Below are 24608 nucleotides of genomic sequence, written 5' to 3'. Positions count from 1 at the left end.
TTAAAATAATAAATATTTTGGATTAAATTTTTTAAAAATGAAGTAGTTAGGCTGGGTTTGGTAAAGCTTTTTGAAGAGGTACAAGCACCTCATTTTGTGTTTGGTAAATTAAAAAGTCAAGTGCTTGTGCTTGCATCTTTTAAAAGTTATGGGTGCTTTTGAAAGCACCTAAAAGGGAACTTTTTAAAGTTGGCTTGTGCTTATCAAAATTAAAAAAAAATCTAATATAATAAATATTCAAAATTATCATTATTAATTATTAACACCAGATTTCATTTATTTTCCCACACATATTTTTCGCCGTTATATTGCTATTGAAATAGTCATATATTTCTAATTTCTCAACCTAACCTTCACAAATTCTAACACAATCTTCATATATTTTTTATTTTTCAATCTAATCTTTACAATTTCAACACAAATACATCGCTATCATGTATTAGGTATGAACTTCTATCTATTTATATTATTTTTGTGCGTTGTTTTTGTATTTTTTAGTAGATATTTGTTTTTCTCTGTTTTTTAAAATGTGAAGAAGGAGACCTGATTTATGGAAACCAATCATAAAATTTTCGTACACCAACTTCATGAACATTAGTCAAAATTATAATAACAATATATATATACATATGTAAATATAGATATATAATTTTACTTGAGATATGTGTCCCATATTCTGTGATTTGTAAAAGTGAGTCGATATATATAGATGGGTAATGGACGTATCAGTACTAACATTGGATTATATACAAGTTTTATTATTGACTAACGATAACTCTTTATATTAATATAGAGAGTAAATCAAATAAATATTTAAATTATTGGTCTCTAAAATTTGAAGAAAAATTATTCTTTGTTATAAATATGTTTATTATAATTTTTTAAATTTTTAAAAGCTATTTTACTAAACAGAATTGCAGTGTTTGTGCTTATTAAAAGTTATTTTTAATGTGATTTTACCAAACGCAAGTGCTGCCGCTTTTAAAAAGCTGTCTTTTAAAAGACAGTTTTCATAAGCTACTTTCGAAAACTAAAAGTTTTATCAAACTAAGCCTTAGTAAGATAAGAAAGTTAGAATTGTCTAATCACCATTAAATTAATACTGTGAGACTCATAATAGTAATTAATTTTTTATTTTATTATTTTATTGAACTCTTATTTTAGAATATGTTTTTTATAGTAATGGAAAATTATATATACGATATTGCAATCTTTTGCACGAAAGAGTTGTACCTGACCTGCTCCTAGCTACATCGTCTATGGTCCTCAGCCTATAAGTCGAGTTTAATATTGGTTCTAAGCACCTAATTTTAGTGCAAAACGCAAGAGATTATATTCTAGTTTTTCTTGTTTTCTTCCAAATAAAATGAAAAGTTGTTCATAACTTATATATATGGACAATCATTTAACATAACAAGAGCTGGTTGTTGCAGGCTTATAGTTTAGGGTTTAAATTTTTTCTTTTTTGCATTAAAAAGTAAAAAGACTTATTGACTACTTACTCAGGAATTTTGACTCAAACTCATACAGGACCCAACCTTTTTCTTTTCCTTTCTTCTATTATATATATTCTATCCATGGAAATCGAGGCGACGAACCTTTTTCTCTTATTTAGATCAGATAAAATATGTGTAAATATTTTCCTTCTATATGTCATATATATGCATATACTGTTATCATATGAAAAGGGAAAAACGCCATCAATCAGAATATAAATAAATACATTAGATAGGATTATTCTAAGGAAATCTAGAACATTGCAAAACTGAATCTCTATGAAATCTAAAATGCTACCGGAGCCTAAATCCTATCCATGCATAGGTATATTAAGGAGATCCTGATTGCCGGCAATAGTCAAGTATAGTTTAATCTGGTTTCCTGTTAATCAGGCATGCTGCATTGCTATGGAAAGTAATTTTAATCATTACTTAAATACTAAACTTGTTTTCGTTCATCAGTTAAACACTAAACTAAAATTATGTGTTATGTCAAATCTGTGATTTTTAGATCCTAATCTAGATTGGGATATGACATATGAGGGAATTAGGAACTCGAGGCGAAACAAAACAAGTCAATTAAGCTAAGGTGGGATCGGAGGAGATCCCAAGGAACCTTCCAATCACCTTCCCATCCACACTACTCTACAAATTAAACCATGCCATTCATTATTTTAACTCCTTTTTCGTAGTCTTCCGTCACTTGCACAGCCAATTAAGTAGCTAGCTAGTGTAAAAGCATTGACCTTGCCGTTGAAATTAAATTTAACACATAACAATTTTATATGTACTATGTTTTTTGTTTTTTTTTTAAATGTTATATCACCAATAAAATTAATCATTTTTTATTAATATTTAATTAATAAAAATATTTACGATATTTTGGTTTATTAATAAAAATGTTATATGACCACATCTTTAATTTTTGTTCATTGTGAATAAAGAATTTTTTATGCATTTATTTTTTTTTACATTTTTTATGGTATAAAAGACAAATTATTTAGGGTACACTTGATTTATATTTTTATCTTTTATTTTTTTCAGTATTTTTTTGTTTTCATAATTCTGTAAAAAATAAAATAAAAGGTGAATACAAAAACAAAATTTTATGATTTTCACTTTTTCACAAAACGCTAATAAAAACAAAAAATATTGCAAATAAAATTAAAAAATACAAATACAAACCAAACACATTCTTATTTTTTATTTTTCTTATTTCTTATCGTTCATTTAATTAATAGTAAAAGTTGAAAAGTATGCAGTGTATATATGATTTCTCCAGTATAAAATGATTCTTATATATTCTTCTGTGTTTTATTTTTCTTTTTGTTTTTTTTCTAAAACGGAGGAAATAATGGATCAAATTTATATGGAACTAGTCAGGTGGAATTTTCAACTTATCCTGTAATATGTAGACCTTCTGAGTTCTTACATCCTTAATCATTAATTTGGATGAAAAATAGGCTTGGGAAAATTTATTAGGTGCAAAAGCGAAGGAGAAATTAAATAATAGAAATAATGGGAGGCGGAAAAACAAGTGGGGATGAGGCGTCTAAGTTTGAGTTGCAAATCCACGGCATCTGACTGGGCTCTAACGTCAGTGAAGATCTACGATTGGTTGGGTATCAAATCTTGCAAAGATACAATTGGAGGAGTCAACCTCATAAAGGATATCATCATTGAAAGCATACAATAGTGGACCATATATTATTATTTACCCTATTACTACTATTAGTGCTTTAATTTTAATAAAAAAAATCTTTGTGCAGAAACACGTAAGTACAATCCCGAATGCGGCATGATCTCGTTGATCCTCGAATCCACATTCTAATTTCTTTATTTGGACACAGTAAATCAATAAGCTAGTCGCCGCGACAATTTCAACATCAAGTGACATATTAATTCAATCAACAACTAAAATAATACAAATATTACAGTTCTCTCTCGTTCACCATCAAACTTCTCTCTTTTCTTTTAGATTCGTAGTAATCAATAATTTATTGCATTTTCAATGGTTAATCTAAAATCATACGCTAATGTCAGATAATTTGTCTGACAAGAATCGGTTTGTTATTCATTTGATTGGGGTCTATCTATATTTCTTCATAATTTAACTTCAATTTTTTATTTGTTTATTTAATATTAATAAATAACTTATAAAAGAAGGAATATCAAAATGAAAATGACAATATTCAATCACATAAGAAATATCAAAATATTAAAAGAAGACAAAAATAACTAACAACAATATAAAAAGAGATCAGAGGAAGATTATTGTAATTACTTGCGTGTGCGTGGATTAGGAGTAATTAACCTCACTTGGTCCCTTGATCAAGGGGCGGAGATTATTCAAAACTCATTCTATGACATGAAAAGTACGTTGTAATTCTTCGTCCTATAGTATAACTTTTGATTCATAGAGTATGAGAGGTGAAAGGATTAGTTATTAGTATGGATGATAAATTATCTAAGGGTTAACATATATTATGATAAAAGCTTAAAATGTATATATATAAAGATGTCGGTTTAAATCCACATTGAATTTGAAGCTATATCTTAACCTTTTCGGACCAGATATGTGCCTAGCCACCTAAATTTTGCTTATAAAAAATGTTGTCCTCAATTCCTCATACAAAGTGGAAATAAGTTTCTCTCATATGTTATAACTTATAACCTGTTTTACATTAAAACTGGATGGTTGCAACACATAAAATTACATTATTTTTCTTTTCATTTTTTAGCTTAAGGGTACAAAATTAGATTTTGGTATGTGTAAAGTAGTCATATATATTAACGGAAATATATTGTATTATAAAAATGTTAAGTATACATTAAAATCAATTATCAAATTCAGTCATCGTATATTTATATATAGATATACGTGTTAATTTAACTCATTTTTAATATATATTTTATATTTTAATATATATTTTATATTAATAATTAATTTTAGCAACTATTTTAGTATAATTTAGCATAATTATTATACTAAATGTGACCAACTAAACTTTATGCATACTAGAAGATACTCATTTAGTCAATTATACGTTTAATTAACTAATGAATAATTAGGGAATTCTCACTAAATAATATTTTGGAAAAGTCTAGGGCCAGCAACTTTATTAAATTCTGACCAGCATGTAATCAGTAAAGAAAAATGAATCATTGGATGAAATTTCATCATCAATCTCACACCATTAAAATCACCATTGATGACTATTTGATGGCTACAAATTACAAAAGTTGCTGTCCCCTAGCACTCCTCAAATATTTTATCTTGTGATGTGATTTTCGTCAATTTAATCTTTCTTTTTAGGGGGTTTTCGTTGGTTTCAACTTTCAACACATCCGTTATATTTGAGTTAGTTTATACATAATCATGTCTCTAATATATAATTTGTTTGTTTCAATTTTAAACGCTTATGATATGTGTTATATTATAAGAGTATAACTTGGCTTTATTTACCTTGTAATAATTTACGATTAGATTGTAACCCACCACCTTATAAATTAGATGAGAACTCACATACACAGTGAAAATATATATAGTATGCAGAGTGTTTTCATTGTAAAGAAGAAAAAAAGAAAAAAAGGAATCCGAAAAAAAGAAAAAGAGAGACCCACATTACTTTTTTTTCTCTTACTCTCTCTACATTGTTAAAAGAGAAAGTATAGAGGAACATTTTTTTTAATAACCTAAATAGTAGGTTAAAAAATGAAAATTAATTTTAATTTAAAAAATTAAATTTTAAATTAATTAAATATAATTCTTGTTTTAAATGATTAGTGACTTAAAATACAACCTATTGTTTATGCTATTCGCATATCTCATTATTCACCTATCGAGATTAGAATAAAATTTGCTAGGTAGAATATCAAAAAATCACACCCATGAAGTTTTGGGACTGCAGTAGGAGTCACCAGAAATGTTTGCTTCATGTTACCTTACCAGAAAGAAAAAATTTTGAGAGTCAACACTTTTTAATTCGCCAATATTCATTACTTAAAATTGAAAATTAAAAAGAAACCTCTAAAACTAAAAATAATAAAAATATACAAAATAACAAATTTTAAGGATGAAACAAAATAAAACTAATTTAAAATTTAAATTTAGTGGTTAAAATTTAAGGTGGTCAAAGGTGATAATGGTCGACGACAAACAGTGATCACTGATGACTAAGAACGGGTTGATGAAATTGAGATATTAAAAAAAAAAAGTAAGAAATTAATTTAAAAAGTACTTTTATTTTAATTTCTATTTGTTTTATTGAACTTTTTTGACAACTCAATAGTTGTTGGCTGAAAATGTTTTTTATAATGTTGATTCCCTATCATTGTTGCATCGCTAAATGAAGACGTTATAATATCCGTTATATAACTATTAATTCTGAAACAGCTAACTAAATCTGTTAGGACAATTAGTTAGCATGAGTGTAATATGCAGTAGGCTGATATATAAGGACAGGGACTATACTTGTTTTCATTGATTTCATAATAAAGTATTCTATCTTACATTTTGAGAAATTCAGATTCTTATTATTTCTTTGATTTTCTCTTTTCCTTCCAATAGTTTACACTAAAATGGTTGCGGCAAATAATGACAGTTTTTTAAGTCAGATGGTAGCAGTTTTTAATCATCACAAAACAAATAATAATGGTTGGCTAATCATTCTAATATTAAGTGCTGCTAAACTATTAGCAACGATTTTTACAAACTATTAGAATAATCACTGCAAAACAGAATTTTGCTTGTGAATCCTTTTTGCGTAAGTTGTATTTAGTTGTTGCTATATTTGAAATTAAAATTGTGTGAAGACAAAATCAAATAAACTTTGATAGTATCTATTTTAGTTGATTCAAATTCATAGTTTTTTTTGTATGTCATGGTTCTTAAAAGAAAATAGTCTTATACGCGATAAAATTGATGCGCTCCTTAAAGAATTTAGTTCTGCACCAATATCAAGTAATAAATCATCTCTTTACTGTTGAATGAGATATCTCAAAATATTTTTCATTGTCATTTTTTTCATTTTTTTTACTGTTTCTGTCTTTAATTTGATAATTTTTTTTATACTCCTCTATTTGAACCAGATTCTGATTTTTGTGCAATATTACCAAAAAATTAGGTGGAACATGGTCTAAAACCTACACTATTTAAAAGGACTTATACAAGCGAATTATTTTATAAAAGCTTATTAAAAGATTTATCCTGACTTTCAATATTTTCAATCGCTTCCTACAAATATACCAGATTTCTATTATAATGATTTTAAATTTAGCAATATAAATATAAAAAGAGAAGTAGACAATTTTAAATAATAGTTACGCCGACAATATAAGCATCATATCCAATTTAACAGTCATTTCACTCGATAGACCACTCTTCTTTGCCTTTAGATAGTGCATACATTCATGAGCGATTAGGACATTGTCTGAAATCAATCTACCTTTAATGAAGGCACTTTGATTAAGGCTGATCAGCGAAATCATAAATTTCTGTAGCCGATGGACTAGTACTTTAGAAATAATCTTATACACAACTGAGGAAAGGTTGATGGGTCTAACCTGTGTCATATCCTTTGCATCAGGAATCTTAGGAATGAGACAGATTTGTGTATGGTTGAAGCTCTTTAGTAGTCTACCACTAACAAAGAAACTGCGGATAGCCTTAAAAACATCCTCCCCTACTAAACTCCAGTAGAATTGAAAGAATTTAGCCGTAAATTCATCATCACCAGGAGCGTTCTGGGGGTGAACACTAAAGACCGCATGTTTTACTTCATCAAAGCTGACCTGTCTAGTTAATTTTCTGTTCATGGTTGCTGAAATTTCGGTTTCAAAATCTTCGAATGCATGTGCTGGATTAGCTTGGTTAATCGATGTGAAGATATCCTTAAAGTATGTTTCAACTACTTGTGCAATTTTCTCATGGGTGGTAGCATATGTACCATCATTCTTTTCCAGTTTGTAAATTATATATCTTCGGATTCTGGATTAGAATGATTGGCGAAAGAAACTTGTATTTTTGTCCCCTTCTTTTAGCCACTTTACATGAGATTTCTTCCTCTAATAGCTTTCCTCCCTAAAGTAAGCATCTTCAAGTTTATTTTCCAAGGCTTCAACCTGTTCTTCCCCTATAATAACCTCCTCTCTGAGAATTTTAAGTTGAGATGTGAGTTCACCAATGTCCTTCTTCGAATTAGATTTGTTCTGTTGTTGCCATTGAACAATACGGTGCCTACAATACTTCAATTTTTGAGCCAAAACAAACATTGATGAGCCATCCATATATTCCTTCCAAACTTCAGTGATAATTACCTGAATTTCTTCTAAACCACACCATCTCTCCTAAAACTTAAACCTCCGACTAGATTTTTCTATAATCGGATTTGTATCAAGGAGGATAGGCGCACGATCTGAACCGTTTTCTGCGAGTCAAGACAGCGAGGTTGATGGAAAACAATCCAACCAATCACCGTTTGCAAGTGCACGGTCAAGCCGCTCCCTGATTTGGTCCTGCCCTCGTCGCCTATTAGTTCAGGTGAACCTTCTCCCAATCATACCCAAGTCTTTCAGTCCACCACCATCAATAAAATTCACAAATTCAGAAATAGATAAAGCTGATTTTAACCGCCTTCCTTCCTTCTCATCGAGGATTACTATAGCATTAAAATCACCCATAATTACAACTTTTCTAAAGTTGTACAAAAGAGAAAAATTCTATGTATTGGATAGATCGAATCCCATCCAAACTATTTAAATGTACCCTAGCCCCCAAGAACAGTTCAAAACATGATCAGTTATCTTGGCAGTTATGAAAAACTCTTTTTCACCAAGAATCTCAACCGTTGTGCCCTCCTTTCATGCTAAAACCAATCCACCAATTGTATCCGTCGGACTAACAATCTTCCAATCCGTAAAATGATAAGATCTCAATTTACTTTCTACTAAATGAGATTGGTTTTTTGTTTCACATAGAAACACAATCTCAAAGGAGTAAGATTGACACATCTCTTTAAGATTATGAACTGTCAGGGATCTTCCTAAACGGTGACAATTTCACGAAAGAACTCTCATAACAAATTAAAGGAGAAAAATAAAGAAGAGAATAAAAAAAAATTAAAAAAATTGAGAAAATTAAATATTAACCTAGACACTACAAAAATGTTTTGACAAAATTTGATTGACTCCCTTAAAATAATGGATGTATGTAATTGTATCGTTTGTGCCTTTCTAGAGCATTGAAAGGAAGTTAAAGTTAAAAGTCACCTTTAACATTAGTTTTTACCGCATTTCGAGAAAGTGACCAACGAAATTTTATTTTAATATTTATAAACATTTATTAATAGGTCTTAGGATAATTAATGTAAAATGTTCTATTAAAAAATATAAATTTTTAAAGTTTTCATCCGCTACGTAAATAAAACCTTTATTTTTATTTTCTTAATTAATATTAAAAAAATTCTAACAAATACCGAGAAATGGAATCATTTGTTATGATTATTATTAGTAAAAAAATTTAATTTTTTCAAAATACATAACAAATATTTTAAAATTTAAACTTTGTAATTTCTGTCTATAAACATTTTCAATTGGTCAAATATTTTTATTCTTTAAAGTACTCTTATATGATAATTAAAATAAATAAATATTTTTTAATGCTAAAAAAATACTTAAAATATACGAAAGAATAAAACAATATCGTTCTCTTTGTTTTAAAAAAAGAATAATACCTTTCAACCATGGAGGATGGATCTATAATTGTTAGTTGTTGCGTTTTTTTATGTGTATTATTTAATATTAACTTCAATTAAATTATAGTTTATATATTTATTTAATTAAATTCAAAATAAATAGTTCGACCAGTGGTTTATTAGTTTTTTCATCATAATAATGAATGTTTCCAACGGTGAATGGTCATGATACTACTTTTTCTTTTTTCGGTTAAACTAATTGGAGGAGATAAATAAATAATTATATTTTTAATATTTATATATTTTTCATCTGTTTTTACAACTTTTAAGTACAAAAATATTGGAGAATTAATAAAAAATCAACTCAAAATCATCCAAAGTTATTTTATTTTGTATTTTTTAATTATTATTTACTTTATTCTATATTTTTTAATTATTATTAAAATAATTGAATAATATTTAAAGTAACAAGTGTACAATTATAAACATTATATATATAAAATTATAGTTGTTAAATTAAATAAGATAATTTTAAATTATTATTTCCTACCATTATCAATTATAACTTTAATACCTAAAAAACATTAATTTTTAGTTTAAATGTAAAAAATTATTAATATTACCGTCTTCTTTTATTCGAAGGAGTATACCTTACTCTCAAAATTATTAAAATCTAATATTCTCGAGTATCAAATGGAACAGGATATTACTCAACAATTTATTGATCTAACTATATTTTTTTTATACAAATGTAAAAGTTCCTCCTTCAATTCGAATATGCCAGCTGATATATATGGAGCTAGATGACTATAACAATAACATTATTCATCGTAAAAAGTGATTTTAATCTTTTTCAATAATTTATCCTTTAGAAGAGATATATACATAATAGTAAAATAAATATCTTTTTATAATTTTTGTTTTAATCAATACCTTAAACATTAACATTTCATCAAAAAGTGTTTAACTTTTAAACAATTAAACGTTACAATAACTACTTAAAAAATTATATATATAATAATACTATGTTAAACGTCACAATAACTGACCATACGTTTACAAATATGATACTTTATAAATCAATAATATTTGCAAACTTATAGTTAGTTATTGTAATTGTGTAAAATAAAGTACTTACAAGGATATTTATTGAAACTAATATGTTAATTAATTATTTATATACTTAATCTGAACACTATAATTTCGCGATTAGATAAAAAAAAACTATTAAAATTTTCACGGCTTATTATAATCAACCACTATTAATATTATTGCACATCATTTAGCCACTATATTTATAATTCAATGATTATAATCTGTAATTTGAAGTAGTCCAAAGTCAAAATACATATAAGACTTCCAACACAATTACATTGTGAACTTTACACATATATGTACTAATATCTCAAAAAATCAGTCAAAGATCAATAGGCATATTTAACGATTGTCACTGAAGTTATTACATATAATTCAAAAATTAAATTATTATTTTTTTCAATTTAATTCAAAAATTAAATTATACCACTCAATGATTGTATTATCAGATGATAATTTAAAATGTTTTCGATAAATAGAGATAAAAGATGAAATTAGATGAAATGTGAGGTATGTGATTAAAAGTTAGTTAACTAAATTGTTAAATTTGTAAGAAGGGTATTAGTTGTTAGAAAATTCTACTTCAACTGTGATTATAAATACAAGAATAAACTTTTTTTATAATACAATTTTTCTCAATCAATGAATTCATTCTCTCATTTTCTTTTCATTTCTCTGTTCTCTACTCCCTTTCTCTCTCGCTTCTAGCTCTTTTTTTATTTTTAAATTTACCAGAATTTTTGATACCTTCTCATAAAATGTATATGAAAACTTAATGCTCACTTGAGTTATTTTCACTTACTTTTTTAAATTATTACTAACTTGAGTGTCAGAATATTTTTTGTAGGTATCCACTTCATCTGACATTTTTTTGAGTTCAGCGATTTTTTTATTTAGGACTACGTCTTTTCTTATACAATGAACTATACCTAAACAATTTCTCTACACAAGAACTTATCCTTACTCCTCATATTTCAGTAAAAAACGATTATACCTCGGAAACTTATTTAAAAAACACATTTTAAATTGGATTGAACTAGATATAATTGCCTCCACCTCTCTAAAACTCACACTAAATCTTGGAGAAGAGGCAAAGAGTTGGTTAGATTAAACGAAATTAAATATGGATACAAGTAAGGCGAATGGGGCAGAACAAATGAGAGACTACTATCCTAATACTCTTAGTTCATTTATTTTTAAAGATAATTATTGACTTGAGCGTTGGAGTCTTTTTTGTAGATTTTACATTTGGACCAAAATTATAAAAAGTTCACAGCACAGCCATTCGATCAAAAGAAGAGGAGACAATCATTTTTTAATAACAACGAACTATATCTCAGAGGAATTTTTTATTTTTAATATTGGAGTGGTAGTGGTGTTTTTCTTAAATATGGATTATTGGAGTGTTATACTTAAATGTGGGATCGTTTAACTAGAGAAGCAGAAATCGGTGCCAAGGATTTGTGAGAGGTACACAAATCGGTGCCAGGGATTTGTGAAAAGTACACAAATCGGTGCCAGAGATTTGTGTAGGTATACAAATCGGTGCCAGGGATTTGTGATTGGTACACAAATCGGTGCTAGGAATTTGTGTTGGTACACAAATCGGTGCCAGGGATTTATGTTAAAAAAAATTAAAAAATTTTAAGTACAGAAATCGGTGCCAACGATTTGTGTACTTCCACAGTTTTAAAAAACACCAAAAATTACCATGTTAAAGTATATCACCACTTTTACTTCCATAACAAAAAAAATTAGCCTACCTCAGAGTGCACCTCCTCAAGAAAACAAAAACAACACTTATTTTATAGCGGAAATATTTGGTAACAAAAAAAAATCAATCAAAAACAGTCATAACTTGCCTTGTTTAGCATTTATTAATTATTACGACAATTAATGAATGCTAAATAAAGCAAGTTCTGTTTTTTTTTGTCTCCTTAACATTACCTTTTTAAAGTATGCATTAAATAAATAATATTCTTTAATTTAATAATGCATAGTCCTTTATTGATATTTTTTATGTGTCTATGTTTTGTGTGTAATAAATTTACGTCTATTTAATATCAATATTATATATTTAATTTAGTGTCTATTTAAGAAATAATTTAAGCAGAGTATTACAAGTAAATACTAAAATTTAATTTATAATTATAAATTAGTATCTAAAAATAGACTTCAATCAATTATAATGTACAAATAAATAATACAAAAATATTTAATAACTAAAATAAATTAACCAAATATAACTTAAACTTATATTAATTTGCATTTATTTGAATACAACAAATCTAAATACAAAATTTTGGACTCAACCATTAATTGTTATAATAATTAATTATTTTGAATAGTATTATTGTATTGTTAATTAGATGTACTTTCAAAATATAATAAAGCCAAGCATGGCGACGAATAAAGAATACCCAAGTTTAACTTGTAAACCAGATGAATACAGCGACATGAACATAAGATATTTTAGCAGTAGCATCCCATTCATGCAATTAAGACGAATTAATATGCAAGCTGATGAGTTCTCTCTCCTCTTCCTGTATAAATTATAATGCAGCATTGCAGCTGGCCATTTAGGTGCGGTGACCAAGCTTTCGACATATGGCAACAATCTAATATTTCTCCCTATTTATGATTAATTAATAATTATGACAATTTTACAACGATATTACATGTATAAATTAAAAGTGTGTACTCTAATGAAGATAATAATAAATAAAAAACAACGAAAATAATTTAAAATTATTTTATTAAATCAGATAAATTTTGACTATTTGTGTGTCTTTATGAGATTATTACTCATTGTAAATGATCTATCTTTTTTAATTCAAATTTATAAATGCTTTTCAAAATATAAAATTAAATCAATACGTTTTGATTTCTAAATCAATTCAACATTCTACTTTTAAAAAAAATTATGGGGTTACTTAAAGCAATTGTTTAAAAAAAGATTAAATTTATATACATTCAGATTCAATCTCATTGGAAATGTCAAGCTAGACTTATATTTTTCTATAAATCATAAATTCTTTATATTCCTAACAAATATCACTAGAAAACTTGTTAGCAAAAAAATTTATAATTCATACATTATATCAAATCCGATTAAATTTAAATAAAATTATTTTTCACATTTTTATATAATTTAAAACGCACTACTCTAAATGAAAGAAGCAACTAGTAATTTTAACTACGTACTGTCTATATTTTTACTGCACTTATTATTAATATCTAAGGTGTTTACGAAATTAAATTTTTGAAGTAATATATCATTATTCTCGTATGAAATTTAGTTGAAAAAAGAGGTTCTAATTATTCAAATAAGAAATAAAAATAAACAATGACATAACAACATATATATAATAACGAAAGTAAAGTTAAATTTCTCTTTTAATTTGTTTTTTTTTTTTTAATGCGGATATATAATGCATGCTCTACATCTCTAAACCAAAAAATAAACATGAACTGTGGACTATTATAAATAGAAGTCTAGCTAGCACCTTTAATTAAAGGCGCCTTCCATCAATTTGTACTATTTATGATATTTAGTTAGTTAAGCATAGAAATGATAACCAATGTGATGAAAGGATTTTAAATTAAAATAGTAAAAATACGTTCTTCTGAGATGTTATGAAAAGTTTAAAAGTAACTGCAGTCGAAGAAAATATTTATAAATTTTTCATGTTTAGGTTTTAAATAGATGTGGGTAAATGATAATGAAAATTTTTAAAACAAACTCATTATCACAAATGCAAATCAATATCAATATATATCTATTATTGTTCTTGTGTTGGCAGCTCCTTATTGTGCGTATAATTTGAATTGTTTTTTTTTTTTTTCAACGGATGAGGTATATATTTTGGTAGCAAAAACAAACAGTTCGAATATCTGTAAAAACAGTGTGATTTAGAAAAAAAAATATAACTATCTTATGAAGAAAATCTATTCTTACTTCCCAAAATTTCAGTATTTTTGTCAATTTCAATTGTCATTTTGGAAATAAATAATTATAATAAAAAGATATTTATCAATTTTAAATTATAAATCTAAAATAATCATTGCTTCCAAATTAGTTATCGATTATGAAGGAATTATAAATTTATAATGAAACGGATCAAGTATAAATATATAATGCACAGTTGCACACTAGCTAGTTGAGTGAGAGTGATTTGTATGAGTTGTCTGAGAATCTTAAATCAACAAACCTCGGCAATAAAAGTATTTGTCTTTCGTTTTCAGAAAGGGGCCCAACCCGTTCAACTAGCTAGGTAGCTTGAATCTCAAGGTTTTTATTACCACAGTAATTAATGTATATATGGTCAATAAACTCACCAATAAAACACAAAGAAGAATCTTTTTCGATCAATTTTCACGTCCTAACCCGGGGATGTTAAAATATATTATCGCCTTAAAAAACTCTTTAATTCCGAATGGTGAAAACAAGCTTAATTAAGATCCACATTTCCATCCACTTGTTATTTGCTGAATTAGAATAATTGTTTTGTGTATAAAGATCGTATATAGAGACATCGTTTTCGCCGATATCGTGCATGTCTAAGTAATCTCAAAATCCTAGTCTGCAATATTTTTTCAACACTATATTTGTAGAGTCGCCATGTGGCTCACGACGAGGGAACCCGCAGGAGGTGAGTCCCCACCTACTTGTACCTATAATATTCTTTTTGCTTCGGTCATAATATGTCGCCCTAGATTCTACTGTACAATCTTCTTCGCAATGATAATTATTAATGCTCTCTCAGTCTGATTTGCTAATTGGAATCTTTTTTTATATAAATTTTTTAATTAATAATTTTAAAATGTGTTTTCATTGTATAAATAAGCTAAATCTTATTTAAAAATATTTAAATTATATTATGTATGTATATATTTTTTAATTATTTTTTATATTAATTAAAAAATGAAAATCTTATTATTGTGCTGCCGCTCCCACACACATATATTGATAATTGATATATAGAGATTAGTGGTGTTACATGCATACATCAATAGGCTCAATTTAGATATACATCCCGTAGTGTCTTGCACTTTGTACCCCAAATTCATTCTGTTACGGGAGAAATAATATACCTTTCTGTCTCTTTCAGCCTTTCTTTGAATCCGCTCAGCTCATTGAATTAACTTGATATTTACATGTTGCTCTCAGCATGAGTATTACGTGTGATGTGTTGTTTGTTACACAATAAGCAGCAGCAACAACCAATATTATAAGTTTATAAATTATATATGATATGATGTATTTTGTTTTAAAGAAAGGAATATAATGATAATTTACAGCACCGGTAATTTATATATATAGTTGCCACGCCGAAGGAGACGAGAGGTAGAGTTGAGGCCCTACTCATGCCAACTTCCATATTCCTTTTGTTTACTGGTGGGTCCTACACAATTAGAAGGAATTTTCCGTTTATGGCCATTGAATTTAAATACTCCCCCATCTCATCTTCATAGTAAGTACTCATCATCATCCACTTTAGTCTTGAGAGATATATATCAACAACGTACGAGGCTCCTCTTCTTTCCACTCCTCCGATCCCACGTCCCTTCAAGTAGAGCAACCATATTTAATTAACTAATATCATTTACCTGCCACACAATCTCAAAGGTGTGTATGTTTCTTGATTTCATTCTACATGTGTGTGGTTGAATAATACTTGGCTAATTCATATAATGCAACGTAATAAATAACAGGAGAATATAGAACAAGATGGAATATGGTGGCATAGTGCACAATGAAAATGGTGCGTTTGGGAGCTTGTCGGAGTCAGCGGTAGAGGCAGAAGTAGATTTGGTGGACGAGCTACTGGTGGAGGGGTGCTGGGTGGAGACAACTAGTGCAGGAGGGTGCTACAACTGGATGCATAATCCATCAGATGCAGTAGTGGCGCCGCAACCACAGTACTTGGAAATGCTGCAGCTGCAGCTGCAGGAGGAATCATCATCGTCGTCATCAGATCAGGAGAGCCTTGTGGGCAAGAGGTGGTGGATCGGGCCTACTAGGCCGGGCCCTTCATCATCTTCTTCTTCTTCCTCCTCGGTAAAGGAGAGATTAGTGGTCGCGGTCGGGTACTTGAAAGACTACACAAAGAACAACAATCTGCTCATTCAGATATGGGTGCCCCCACGGAGATCACCACTACCCCTTCCCCTTCCCCTTCCCCTTGATGTGCTCACCTTTCCCAACCCCAGCCCTAACCCTAACCCTAACCTATGCGTTCGCTTCTTGAGAAGCCATGAGTATTCTCATCATTATCAGGCGCAGCAGCACTACGATCTCCGTGGATCCATCGCCTTACCCGTCTTTGAACGAGGCACTGCCACGTGCCTTGGCGTCCTCGACATTCTCATCACCAACCACCTCAACCTCACCAACAACTATCGCCCTCAGCTTGATAATGTCTGCAACGCTCTCGAGGTTTGTCTTCCTCAGCTCTTGACTCTTTTTCTTCTTCTCCTTCTCTCTTTCCAGGCCAACCCAACAACCACGAAAATAATGGTAGCTAGCTAGCTATAGGCTATGCAAATAATGATACAAAATAAGTACTTGTGCCACTACTATATTTTAATTTTTATTTTCTACCCATAGCTTGTTGAACCTGCAGCTAGTAGGGATCTCAATAATTGCCTTCTTAAATAGCAAAAGTATGCCTACTGCTCTATATTATTGTGGTACGCTGGCCAGTAGTGTCTAGCTATCTAAAAGGGTTTTTATTTTCCTAAAACACAATATCAATTATTGATTCAAAATAGTGTCTATCTGAGTTGCAGGCTGTCGATTTTAGGAGCTCTCATCAGAACTTGAACGCGAATTTTATGCCGCCGGCCATAAAGGTACGTAGTATGGGCAGGCAGGAAGAAATAATCCTTATATATATAATATGGAATGAAATTAATAATGAGTGATTCATTATCATCATCAGGTGTATGAGGAGCTATACCAAGCAGCACTGAATGAGATAGTGGAGGTGTTGACATCGGTGTGCAAGACGCAGAATCTTCCTCTAGGGCTGACATGGGCGCCGTGCATCCAACAAGGAAAGTGTGGGTGCGGGCACTCATCGGCAATGTGCGTGTCCACGGTGGATACAGCGTGCTATGTGGGGGATCTGGAAATGCTGGGCTTCCAGGAGGCGTGCTCAGAGTACCACCTCTTCAAGGGGCAAGGCATAGTTGGCACCGCCTTCACATCAGCCAAGCCCTGTTTCGCAATCGACATAACAGCCTTCAGCAGAGCAGAATACCCGCTTTCTCACCTCGCTAACATCTTTGGCTTGCATGCCGCCGTCGCCATCCCCCTCCGCAGCCTCTACACCGGATCCGCTGACTTCGTCTTGGAGTTCTTCCTGCCAAAGGACTGCCATGACACCGAGCAGCAGAAGCACATGCTCAATTCCCTCTCCATGCTCGTCCAGCAAGCTTGCCGGAGCTTGCACGTTGCCACCGAAGACGACTTCACCCCTCCGATGCTCACTCATCATCAAGCGCAAGCACAAATAATGGAAGAGGCGTGCTCGAAGGATCAGTCGTGGATAGCGCACATGATGGAGGCGCAGGTGCAGCAGAAGGGGAAAGGGGTGTGCGTGTCGTTGGAGTACCAAATGGAAGAGCCCAAAGAGGAGTTCAAGGTGACAACCAACTGGGACACCGCCAACGACCAAGCCCATCACCAGCTGTTCTCCTCATCAGATTTCGGCCACATTGACGTGCTTGAGCACAGTAGGTCGAGGGCCAGCACTGCCGTGGACGGCGGCGAGGAGTCTTACGCCTTGGGTGGGCGGCGCTCCTCTTCTTCGGGTTCGGGCGGCAGGAAGTCAGGCGACAAGAGGCGAACCAAGGCTGAGAAGACTATCAGCCTGCCTGTCCTCAGACAGTATTTCGCCGGAAGCCTCAAAGACGCTGCCAAGAGCATTGGAGGTGAGTGATTGAATGAGAGCGCCATGACACGCTTTACATCATTAACTAATTACTTACTGAACCTTTCTTTCTATGTATCTGTGTGCATGCAGTGTGTCCCACGACTCTGAAAAGGATATGCAGGCAGCATGGGATAACAAGGTGGCCTTCCAGGAAAATAAAGAAGGTAGGGCACTCTTTGAAGAAACTTCAGCTTGTGATCGATTCGGTGCAGGGTGCAGAGGGTGCCATACAGATTGGCTCCTTCTATGCCAGCTTTCCCGAGTTAAGCTCCACAGATCTCTCTTCCCGTTCCGAATCATCACCATCCAAGAAAACCCACAGTACAACTATTCCTCATCAGAATCACAATAACAATACATTCTTGAAATCCCCACCCTCCTCTGCATGCAGCCAGACCTTAGATGTTGTCATGACAGAGAGCTCCGAGGCAGCATTGCTGCTCAAGAGAGCTCACAGCGAGGCGGCAGAGTTGCTGCAGCATGCATCCCTCCAATCACAAGAGGATACAAAGCATAATAGTTTCATCAGCAGCAGATCCAATAATAAGAGCCATCATCATCACTCTCAAGACAGAGACAAAGAAAGGGGTGCTTTCAGGGTCACTTGAGATGGCAAGGCGCTTCAACTTGAACGATATTAGCATCAGCAGCAGCAACATTGATCTCAAATACTTGGATGAAGATGGGGAGTGGGTTTTGTTGGCATGCGATGCAGATCTTGAGGAGTGCAAGGACATACACAGATCATCTCAGAGCCGAACCATCCGCCTCTCACTTTTTCAAGCTTCCCCCCTCAATCATCTAGCAACAAACACTTTTGGCAATGGCACCACCAGCCCCTCCTAGCTAGTGTTTTTTAGTTTCTACTTTTTGGGACTTCTCCATTCTCATCTTTTGAGGGATACACACACCAAGGTATCTCTTAATCATTAGTTGGGATTCATGCACTTTCTACTTTACCCTAACTCATGATTAAGAAACACCTCCACATATGTGGTCCTTAAACTCAAAGGCCCCCTTCAATGGTGGTTCAAAGCTAATACATGCATTACATTCAAATACTCCTATATATATATATATATATATTAGTTCTAAACAGTAAGCCTTTCTTCTTGCTTTACTTATATCCACAATTTCACATGCCAGCTTGACAGCTCTTTAGTAGTTTCGTTATTCTTGTTAATCCATTGCATTGCTTCCGGCTGGAATTGGTACAAAAATTTGAAATTAGTTTAAAAATTAATTAAAAGAGAAAATTTCACTCCCCTCTTCTGTGAGATGCTAAAATGACACTCCCTTCCCCTCTATTTTATAAATGTACATTTTCCTCCCTTCTAACTTTTAAAAAACCTTATTTTTAATCCATTTTAAACTTTTTGTATTAACTAATGTTAACTTAATCCATTTTTTAAGAAAAAAAATTATTTTTTAAAAAAAATATTCATTAGCAAAAATTTTTAATATATTAATATAAAAAAATTAATAGTAAATATAAAAATAATTGTTAACAAAAATTTTAGTAAAATCACAATTTAATAATTAAAAATTATTGAAAAATAGGTATCTTAGAAAAAAATAATTTAATTATTAATTTTTTTGAAAATATTTCGTTAAAAATACAATTTAATTAATAAAAGAATAATTTATTAAAGGATATTTTGGTAAGCAAAATTTAATGATAAAAAATAAAATTTTTGTTAATGGATATTTTTTTAAAAAATAATTTATTTTTTTTCATAAAAAATGGATAAAGTTAACATTATTAACATAAAAAATTTAAAATGGATTAAAGAAGAGGTTTTTTAAAAGTTAGAAGAGAGAAAAATGTACATTTATAAAATAGAGGGGAGGAGATTTTTTTCATAAAAAATGGATAAAGTTAACATTATTAACATAAAAAATTTAAAATGGATTAAAGAAGAGGTTTTTTAAAAGTTAGAAGAGAGAAAAATGTACATTTATAAAATAGAGGGGAGGAGAGTAACATTTTAACATTTTAACATCTCGCAAGAGAGGAGAGTGGCATTTTTTCTAATTAAAACTCTTCTCTTTGGCTAGTAAGACTGTTCAACTTCAAACTTCAATGACACATTTATAGCAAATAATGCTAAATAGAGAAATATTAAGAATTTATTATCTTTGTTCATTAATTAGTATGAGCTAATTTATTATCATTGTATAAGAGTATGAGCTAAAATATGCGTTAAATTACTAAATTAAAAAAATTGAATTAATAGATAAAAATAATAGTTAAAAACAATAAATTGTTATGGCTCCTTAACATTTCATACAAATAAATAAGTAATTTATTGTAATTAAGATTATATATTAAATAGTATTTTATCTTATTAATTAGATATTTTTTAAGTACTCTTGAAGTACTCTGGTGTATATAGATGGTTAGATAGAGTGTACCTATTAGGATTAGGATGTCTAATATCCTTGTATATATATGAATAATTATAATGAAAAATGCAAGAAAGTTTTTCACTCCTCAGCTCCCTATTTCTCTCTTTTCAGAACTTTCCTTTCATATGATGCTTGCTCCACTATTTTACCATTCAACTCTGCAAGTTTAAACAGAGTTTTATCATTTATTGCATCTATTACCTAATATATATATATATATATATAACAAAAATGATATTTATTCATTTTAGCTGTTTAACATCACCAGAGTGAAATGACATTTAATGGTATAAATTCTATCTGATAACTTTATTTTTTCATTTTCCATACTAAAGATTGCAAACTGTTTAAGTTCAAATTACATTTTTTTCTCCCTTTAACTAGTTCCAAATTCCTTAAATTAAACTCGGGTGTAGGTGTTTACAAAGCTCATCTTTCTTTTAAGTATATAAAATATTTAAAATTGTAAAATCACATTTTTTATATAATCTAAAACAGATAAATTCATTTATTTTTTCCAATATTTTTAATAAGTTAAAATAATACTTCAAATCAATCCTTAAGAACATTTAATCTGACATTTTTAGTCATATATAAACTTTAATCACTAAATGAAAAAGTATAGGGTACTAACATATTATCTATCAACTTATTGTCAATAATAATTAATTATTATATTTTAAATACATATATAAAGAGACACATTCAAAAAATATATTTATAAAGATACTTCTATTAAACACAATCATAAAAAAGACATTTTTATTAGACATATCCACAAAAACACTTTCATAAAATACAATTATAAATAAAAATTGGCATAAATTGACAGATATAAGGTTACTAAATTTGTCTCTAATTTTTCATTCCATTGCATAAATAAGTCCTCATGTAATTTGACATAAAGACTAATTTGTTTAACGATATTAAAGGTTATAAATTCATGTAGAAATCAAAATTTATTGAAGATTAAATTATTTTACTAAATTTTTTGAAAACTTCTCAAAAGAGACCATCTATATAACGCTTTTTTATTCTTTTTATGCATTCTTTCGTAACAAGCTTTTTTGTTTTAAAAATTATTCTTTTTCTTTCACAACAAAAGATGTTTTATAAGCTCGATGGATAAAGTGATTCTTCTTTATGTTTGTATTCCCTTTGAAATTACAAAATTTATATAACATGGAATTCAGAAACTCCCTCAATGGGGTTGCACTAATTGCTCATCTTTTAATAGTTATAGCGAATTTTCTCAGTATTTTATGTGATGCAATATATCTTACATCTCATAATAAAAATGAGCGAATCAACTTGACGTAAAGAAAATAATAAGTGCATGCATGATGCATCATTCCTCTTTAAATCTTTCGAGAATGTTTTGCCCAGAATTTGCATTAATCGGGTCTCCTCCGGTGCTCCCTTTAAATTAAGACGCATCTCACATTGCGTATATTACCAAATGAGTATTGGGGCTGTTTCCACGTTCAAACTGTCATGACCTAACCGGGCATAAATTCCAGAAAACGACTCCGGCGTAAAGTTGCTCCAAGACCACGTTCAAATATATAGTACAACTACAATCTAAAAGAAAAAGATAATAGCGTTTTGTAAACGAGTTTTTCTCTTTTTGTTGGTTAAAATATGTGCCGAGCCTGAAGTAAACTAAGGTTATATCTAACTTCATCCTTGTGGAGGTTGTTATGAGTTATGACTTATGATGAGGATGAGGCATCTTCTGGCTGCCCCTTCACAACTGAATATCTGGATGGAGGACCAAATAAGCTCAACAGCACCTGAAAAAAGAGCAATTTTTCACAACTAATCATCTTATATCCTTCGGTATGTCATGATTATTTAGCAAACAGAAATTACCCCATTACATAATCCAGCGACGCAGGCAAGAGAACACAAAAATGACCCATAAACATCACGAGTAATAATAATGTATGAACTATGAAGTCAATAAAGGGCCGAATTATTTATAATCCAAAATCCCCTACTTACTGGTAGAAATACGAGACCATGCAAAAAGCCAATAATAACCAAGGCTAAATACATCTGGAAGTAGTAAACCTGGAGAAACCAGAAAGCTATAGTTAAACATAAACAAAGTAAGCTACTTAAATATTCCTTGAGCAAAGAATCAAGTGTCACCAGCCCAAGGTGATATCACATACCACAAATATTTCTGACGTTGCAAAGCAAAGAACAAGAACTCCAACTAATTTAGTGAGTGTTATTCCACTGCAAAACAAATTTAAATAGAACATAAAGACAAGTGTCAACAAATTCATCGTGCAGACAGCTTAATCACCATTAAAACCATTTTCTGCCAAAAGATGGTGTCCAAGTATCAATTCTGTGATAAGAAGAGCAAGAATGACATCAAAGTTTCAATGCAAAATAGCATTTTGTAAGAACAAATCTAATGAATGAAAACAAGGACATTAATGTGACATATTCCTGACTAATTGTGTCAAATTTGGCACCCATTACTGACTTGATAATATTTCATGATTCACATTATAAGTGTGAGTGTGTGTGTGTGTATATAAAGGCGGAAAAAGGCCACCGGAGTCTAATGTGTAACAATACATATAGTCAACCTGAAAACAGAGGCCCCCATGGTACACAATGCTATCTTTGCTCTTTGGCTCCTATCCCCCGTGCTTACCTGTAGTAACAGAAGTGATGTCAGATCATTAACATATTTGAATACTGCATATTCAGTTTTCACCAATTGCATGAAGTTAGATCGCATAAAGGTCTTCCTAATTCATTTAAGCATAAAAATTCCCATGATGACAATGCAGGTTGAGTTTTACTCCTAATTAAGCACTATAACACCATTTGCATACGTAACAAGTAGGTAATGTCAACCTTGACAAATACTCATACCCTACAAGAAAAGTCATCAATACATAAGGCAACAGACGATTAGACTGACCATGAATGCATGTGCTATATGCACACAGAACTCAACTGCAATCCCTATTGACATGACAAGGTTAACAACAGAAACCGCATTTAGTTGAATACCAAGAATTGCCATTACACCCTGCATATATCAGCAAAAGGTAGAATGTTTAGCTTTTGCAAGGGTTGATAAATTAGAGACAAAAGTTTTCAGATTTTGCAAGAGATATTAGTTGCAAATAAAAATCAAAGTGCAATTGAGTTTTACAAGAGAGATAAAAGCAAATGAAGATGCAGCAAAATTCAGAATATTAGAGAAAAATTATACCATGATGTCCAAGACTATCATGACCAGAACAAGCAATATGATTGCTGAACTCCACAGGCTGCATTGGGATGCAACAGAAAAGAAAAAATTATATATAATACTGAAAAGGGATATACAACTTATCAATTATACGATGGGTCAATTTTAAATTTATTTATACCTGGATGTAATGACCAGACAAACCACAAAAACAGCACCTGTTAAACCAGCATCGTTGTTGAATTACAAAAGAATTGGATTACAGAAAGACAACCTGATATTAGAAATTTAAACACCCAAAGAAGTAATAATTGGGAGTCCAAAAAGGAGCAAGGGGAAAATCCAGATAAGGTTGACATATATGATTATGTCATACCCTGTGCATATAGAAGTTATTAGACTTCGTACGAACCTAGTGCTACAGCAAGGTTGATCAGCGCTATCTTCCATATGTCTAGGTATTGTTCAAAGAAGATATAAAACACAGAGTATGGAAATATATCCATCTGCATTAAAGAAGGTTGGTCAGCAAGAGTTTGAGATTTACAAAATAAATAACGAAGTCAGACACTAAGAAAGTCAGACAACATGTCATCCCATAAAAGAGTGCTTAATGAGAATGGGGGAAAAGCGGAAAGTATACCCATAATCATGCCACATATAATTTTGTCAGGATCAAGAGAGAGGTACACAACTTGGGGCTCAAAGGTCAAGTAAAAATAGGTCAACACAATAAAAACATTAAATTGTT

At 30.6% G+C, this 24608-nt stretch overlaps 2 protein-coding genes across 2 annotated transcripts in view; one reads left to right on the top strand and one right to left on the bottom strand.

Moving 5' to 3' along the window:
• Positions 1–15787: 15787 nt before the first annotated feature.
• On the top strand, positions 15788–19284 carry LOC107496070 (protein NLP2). The gene is given in 6 exon segments (XM_016117266.3): positions 15788–15914; positions 16001–16724; positions 17078–17140; positions 17230–18223; positions 18316–18826; positions 18828–19284. Coding segments are annotated over 5 exon segments (2520 nt in total). The 5' UTR covers positions 15788–15914; positions 16001–16016; the 3' UTR covers positions 19072–19284.
• Positions 19285–21822: 2538 nt separating this feature from the next.
• Positions 21823–24608, bottom strand: part of LOC107496156 (uncharacterized) — a 16638-nt gene continuing 13852 nt past the window's right edge. The window contains 8 exon segments of the mRNA XM_021126958.2: positions 21823–22427; positions 22639–22707; positions 22812–22878; positions 23241–23308; positions 23582–23692; positions 23879–23936; positions 24039–24075; positions 24270–24363. Of these exon segments, the coding sequence (XP_020982617.1) occupies positions 22347–22427; positions 22639–22707; positions 22812–22878; positions 23241–23308; positions 23582–23692; positions 23879–23936; positions 24039–24075; positions 24270–24363 (585 nt within the window). The 3' untranslated portion in view covers positions 21823–22346.

Source organism: Arachis duranensis, chromosome 7 (assembly GCF_000817695.3).
Source record: "Arachis duranensis cultivar V14167 chromosome 7, aradu.V14167.gnm2.J7QH, whole genome shotgun sequence".
Classification (NCBI taxonomy): domain Eukaryota; kingdom Viridiplantae; phylum Streptophyta; class Magnoliopsida; order Fabales; family Fabaceae; genus Arachis; species Arachis duranensis.
Note: the sequence above shows the minus strand (reverse complement) of the source record. Positions and strands in the feature narration are given on the sequence as shown.